Here is a 6,000-nt window from a genome sequence, read left to right on the forward strand (position 1 = left end):
TCTTCTTCCCAAAAGCAAAAAACCCAAATAAAACAAAACCAAAAAAACTCACTGCTGGCACTATTATCAGAAAAAGAGAAGCCAGGCGTGGTGGCACACGCTTGTAATCCCAGAGGCTGAGACTAGAGGATCGCGGTTCGCAGACAGCCTCAGCTACTTAGGCCCTCCGCAACTTAGACCCTGTTTCAAAATAAAGAATAAAAAACAGGGCAGAGGGTGTAGCTCGGAGGTCAAATGCCCCTGGGTTCCATCCCCAGACCCGCAAAAAGAGAGAGAGAGGTTGGATGTGCAAACAATGCTGTCCTCACTCTATCTGTCCAGCAGTTTCCATTTCTCAACCTCCAATTAAAACATAAAACAACTGAAACTAGAATTTCCTAAATCAGGATGTCCCCAAAGAGGAAGCCACCATCTAGCCTCAGGGAGGGGACACTTGGGTAGCCACATCCCATATCAGCTAAGCCTCGGTGATTAGTCACACCAGCTCCACACATCAGCAGGTGAGGGTCCTATGGGATGGGGAGCCCCCTCGATGAGGTGGGGAGCGGGGGCAGCGGCAGTGGTGGGTACTGCTTAAGAACTTAAATTTTAAAAATGGAAAGCTGGGCATGGTGGAGCATGCCTGTAATCCCAGCAACTTGAGAGGCTGACTTAGGCAGATCATGGGTTTGATCTCAGCCTGGGCAACGTAGTGAGACTCCATCTGAAGAAAAAACAAAAAAGAAAAACAAGAAAATAAGTAGGTTGGGTAATAGTTCAGAACCAAGGACCATAGCTAGAAAGATGAGGAACAGAATATGGAGCATATAGAAAGAAAATAGCACTTTTATTCCTCTTGGTGCTTATTGGGCAAGTGAGGATAAGAAGGCGTCTTTAGTCTGAAAAAGAACGCCGGGCGTGGTGGCGCACGCTTGTAATCCCAGCGCTTGGGAGGTGGAGACAGGAAGATCGCGTAGGTTCGAAGCCAGCTGCGCTGGCTTAAAAGAAACCTGTTTCCAAATAAAAATATAAAATAGGTCTGGGAGTGTAGCCTGGAGGTAGAAGGGCTTCTAGGAACCCCAGTACCACCACACACACACACAAAAAAAGAACCAAGAGCACCCCTGCTGCCAAGCCTTCCGCGGGCTCTGAGCACCTCACCCTCAGAGGACTTTATGAGCACAGGGTGACCTGAACTTTGCATGTCTGCAGAAATAATACCCTTGCTTGAAGGAAGAACTGGAGAACTAAAGCTTTTCACTGTGGTTAAAAACAAATGACCCCAAGGGAGAGCCGCTTTGTGAATGATTTTTCTAATGCAGCTGTGCCTCGGATGTATTGACAATCACAACTTCCAGATGCAAATGTTTGAAGAAATAATTTACTTATCTGGGGAAAGGGCAGGCACATTTTCTTGAATGTTCAGCCCTAATTTAAGGAGGCTGTGTGCTTTGCATTCACACAGTTTTCATCTGAAGTCCTGCCTCTGCTTGGGAAATGAAAACAGAGATTCTTAGGAAATAAGGACTTTTTTTTAGAAGTCTCAGATACCAGATGCTCCTAATGTATTTGTCTATAGTGCTGCCCAAAAATCTTAGGAAGATCCATTCCTCAGTTACAGTTTCAGTGATGCAAGGAAATAGCTGCCTGCAATTCATGTCCTGTTTGAGTTATATGAGAGCTTGGAAAAAACATGGTTGTTTTAACCCAGATGTGAATCCTACATGGGTCATTCTGCAGTTTCAGCCTGAGAGAACTCTCCATGACAGAATGTTTTCCTTTCTCTTATCAGCGACAAGCACACTAGCCATTTTCCCTAGAAGGATACAGTTAATCTTAACACCATGAGATATAGCTGGTAGTTTATAGCTCTAGAATCTAGAAACTTAAAAATATTTTTAAAAAGTGAAAGACACCAGTCTGAAAGAGGTACATACTGTATGACCTCAACTAAATGGCATTCTGAAAAAGGTGAAACGGTGAAGACAATAAAAAGGACAGTGGTTGCCGAGGGTTTGGGGGAGGAAAGCATGAATAGGTGGAACACAGGAGATGTTTAGGGCTCAGTGAAACTATTATTCTGTGTGATGTTAAAATGGTGAACATGTTTCATTATAGATGTGTCAAAGCTCACAAAATGTACATCACCAAAAGTGACCCCTAATATTAACCGTAAACTTCAGTTAGTGGAAATTTATCAGTATTGGCTCATCAATTTTAATAAATGACATTAATAGGGGAAACTGGAGCATATGGAAACTCTACTTTTCACCCAACTTTTATTTTTTGTAAACCCAAAGATGCCCCAAAAGTCTATTAGTTAAGAAATAAAGCAAGAAAGAGAGAGAGAGAAAAAGAGAAAGAAAGAAAGAAAGAAAGAAAGAAAGAAAGAAAGAAAAGAAGGAAAGCATTTCAGCCTCATAGTATCTTCTTCATAGTTGTAGGAGAGGTGGTGAGGATATCGTTATACTTTGGTTCTCTTTGATACCCAACACAGCCTCTATCCAGCATTTTGCTTAAAAATAGTTAAAAGTATATTAAATCTCCTCTTTTTTGGTGGTTATTAGTATTACTAGTCTCTTTTTTTAAGAAAAGAAGTTGGGTGTAGTGGTACATGCTTATAATCTCAGTACTTGGGAGGCTGAGACAGAAAGATCACCAATTCGAAGCCAGCCTAAGCAACTCGTTGAGGCCCTCAGCAACTTAATGGCACCCTGTTTCAAAAGTAACAAATAAAATAAAATGGGGCTGGGGTGTAGCTCTGAGAGAGAATGCCCCCTGGGTACCACAAAAAAAAGATTACAAAATTGCTTACCTCCTCTCCAAGAAGTTCCTTCTTTCCATCACAGATTTCATTTCACTCCTTCCTCGTTCCAAACAATCAGCAATTTTGCCACCTTCGAGTGCCGCTTACTCTGTTTTCTATGTGTCTTAGCTGAGGAGAAACCCTGTGCTCACTGACGTTTATTAGATATGTTTTAACCAGGGAACTCGTTGAAGCTGCTTCTGCAGCTCAGGGAGAAGCCTCGATGTCTTTCTAATGGTGTAGATAGGGGGTGGGAGGATAGTAACCATAATGCACCTCTGGGGCTTTGAGAGTTCACACATTGTAGAGAACCTCACTAGGAACAGTGTGAGGAGAAGTGTGGTTAGAAAACACTCCTGGCCTCTCGCATTTCAGATGAGGGATGCTAAACCAGTGTTCAGTTTCAGTTTCTACTTGCTACCAGAACACGAGGAAAGAGCCCAGGGCAGTGACTCTGAGGCAAGCCTGTAACTCTAGTAACTCTGGAGGCCAAGTCCAGAGGATCAAGGCCAGCCTGGGTAACTTAGACCCTGTCTCAACATGAAGAGGGCTAGAGATATAGCCCAGTAGTAAAGTATCTCTGAATTCAGTCCCTAGTACCAAAAAGAAGGAAGAAAGAAAGAAAGGCAGGAAGGAATGAAGGAAGGGAGGAAGGAGAAGGGAAGGAAAGAAATGAGTGATTACTAAAGAAAACTTGGTAGTTTAGCTCCATGGTACCTGAAAGATGAGGATGCAACCCTATCATCCCATCCATGGGCTTTAATTATTTAAAGCCTAACACATAGCCGGGCGTGGTGGCGCACGCTTGTAATCCCCACACTTGGGAGGCAGAGACAGGAGGATCGCGCAGGTTCGAAGCCAGCCGTGCGCGCTGGCTTAGGAGACCCTGTTTCCAAATAAAAATGTAAAAATAGATCTGGGAGTGTAGCCCGGAGGTAGAAGGTAGAAGGGCTTCCAGGAACCCCAGTACCACCAAAATAAATAAATAAATAAAAATAAATAAAAATAAAAAAATAAAACCTAACACATAGACTCAGCCAGAGGAAGAAATAGGGGTAAAAAGAAATCAAAAGAAACATATTGTCAGACACTTATTCTAGAATGAAATTTAAGTTTTTCTTTAAAGATAGATGCTTCTGAAATTACGGGTATTCACGAAACAGAATAGTAGGTCACTTTGGTGAAGAGATGAGAGCCTGCTGGAGTCCCCATCCCACCTCTCCCACCTCGCCCGGGCCACAGGGACCCAGCTCCACACTGAGCAGAGGTCAGCTGCCTCTCTGTGGAACTGACTGGGCTCCTGCCCGCCTGTTTCTTCAGAGAAAGGCTTGGATGGGCTAAGGCCGGTTTTTACTTGAAGAGACCTTTTCTTCCAGTACCATTGGTCCAAGAGAGAGGAGACTCCTCCCCTGAAATTCCCTTTCTCTTGTAGTCCATGATAAATTGAAACCTATGGTCAGAAGAATCAATAGAGGTGATAAAGTCAACAGAAGGCTGAAGGAACAATACAAACAGCTGGCCCTCTGGAAGCCCAGATTTGCTAACGAGCATTTAAATATTTGCTCCAATGACTGACAACACAACCTCTTTAAAGACCACTGAAAAGTACTGCTTTCAAAGTGCTGCTAATGCTGCGGTCATTTTCTCATCTTTGTCCGTGTTTCTTTTCTCTGCAGGGCAACAGGCTTTGGCTTCTTGAACGCTCTGTGCAAAGCAGCAGCCGTCCTGGGAAACTTAATATTCGGCTCCCTGGTTGGTATCACCAAAGCAATTCCCATCCTGCTGGCCTCTACGGTGCTCGTGTGTGGAGGACTCGTGGGGCTGCGCCTGCCGGACACACGAACCCAGGTTCTGATGTGATATGGAGGGGGACAAAAAAAAAAAAAAAAAAAGAAAGCCATCTTGTGTATTTATTTCTCCTGCCTGGGTCAGTTCTCCTAACTGACCTAAGGCTTGTGATTTTTTCAGATATAGAAAGGTGGTCAAGTATCAGAACACAAACTTTTGCCATGACTTTAAATTTAGATGCATAGCCTCTGCCGCTTTGATGTGATTTCACACAGGGTTTTTGTTTGGTCTTGTTTTGTTTTTCATCATATATTGTTATCTTTCCTAACTGTGATGCTACTGCCCCCCCCCCCTTTCTGGGGAAAAAAAAAAAATCAGTGGATTCATTTCTAAAATGTCCTAGTTAGCCAGGCTTCCCTGGGATTCTGCCTGTTGACGGATTTAGAAAGTTAAAAAAAAAAAAAAAAAAAAAAAGACTACCCTGACATAAATGGATCCTGCCCCTAATACAACACTAACAGGGAATATAAGTTGGCATTCAATTGCATTTGTGCTGAGGCGAGGGATTTTTTTTTTTTTTAACAGAGTGATATTTCCTGTTTACTTAGAAAAGGACACCCAGCAAATCTTGCTGTTACAGCAGGGCCTTTCAAAGAAGACCATGTGGCACCAAACAGGGCTGGGTGGGGCTCTTTCTCTGCTGAGACAATTAAGGTGACAAGAAAAACAAAGGCTTTGCAGTTAGCAGCAAAAATCTGAGCGAGCTGCATGCACCAGATTTCTGACAGAAAATCCAATTACACTTGTGAAAAACGTGAGGAAAAGGACCATAATCGTGTCTGGAATTGTGGGGTGTCATTTGGAATGTTGAAAATCAGAGATGAGAGAGAGAGAGAGAGAGAAAGAGAAATATTTTTTGCCTTCATTTAAAAGTCCTCCTCTTTGCCAGATAGCAGATTCAGGGGAAGAAAGCCACTTCTTAAAAACTGTGTCTACCTACCTGGCTGGCCATTCCTCCAAATGTCTGTAGCCTTGAGATTGTCAGTGGATAACTAAACTGTTGGAAATTGGAAATTAGGATGAAAGGCCTAAGGCCTAATGACCTAAGGCCATTTGGAAGTCCAAGTGGTGCCTCTCTTTGGAGGGATGGTCTCATCCCAGCCTTCTCTGGTGAAAGTTGGCATTCGCCTTCTAGCTGGCAGCCCCACACCAGGTCCCATCCTCCTGGCTCCCCCTGGACTGGCCCACTGCTCCAGATAGGGTCAGAGCCCACCTCCACTCTTGGAGGTGGGCAGGGGGGGTGGGGGCTTAGCATCTCTGCACGGCTATTTGTCTGCTTCTTTTACCTCTGGAATTTGCCTGGGCTTGGGAGCAAGAGGTCAACAGGGCATTCCTACTGGCCAGCTGTCAGCTACATGACCTTCCAG

The 6,000-nt window shown here is 43.9% G+C and overlaps 1 protein-coding gene across 1 annotated transcript in view; it reads left to right on the forward strand.

Annotated features, from left to right (window-relative positions):
• The window catches only part of SV2C (synaptic vesicle glycoprotein 2C), a gene marked incomplete at both ends in the record, with an annotated part of 160,975 nt that extends 156,330 nt beyond the window's left edge, over positions 1-4,645 (forward strand). The window contains one exon of the mRNA XM_080696350.1: positions 4,462-4,645. Within this exon, the coding sequence (XP_080552476.1) occupies positions 4,462-4,645 (184 nt within the window). The remainder of the gene's footprint in view (positions 1-4,461) is intronic.
• Positions 4,646-6,000: the final 1,355 nt, after the last annotated feature.

This window comes from Muscardinus avellanarius (genome assembly GCF_963383645.1).
Source record: "Muscardinus avellanarius genome assembly, chromosome: 1".
Classification (NCBI taxonomy): Eukaryota; Metazoa; Chordata; class Mammalia; order Rodentia; family Gliridae; genus Muscardinus; species Muscardinus avellanarius.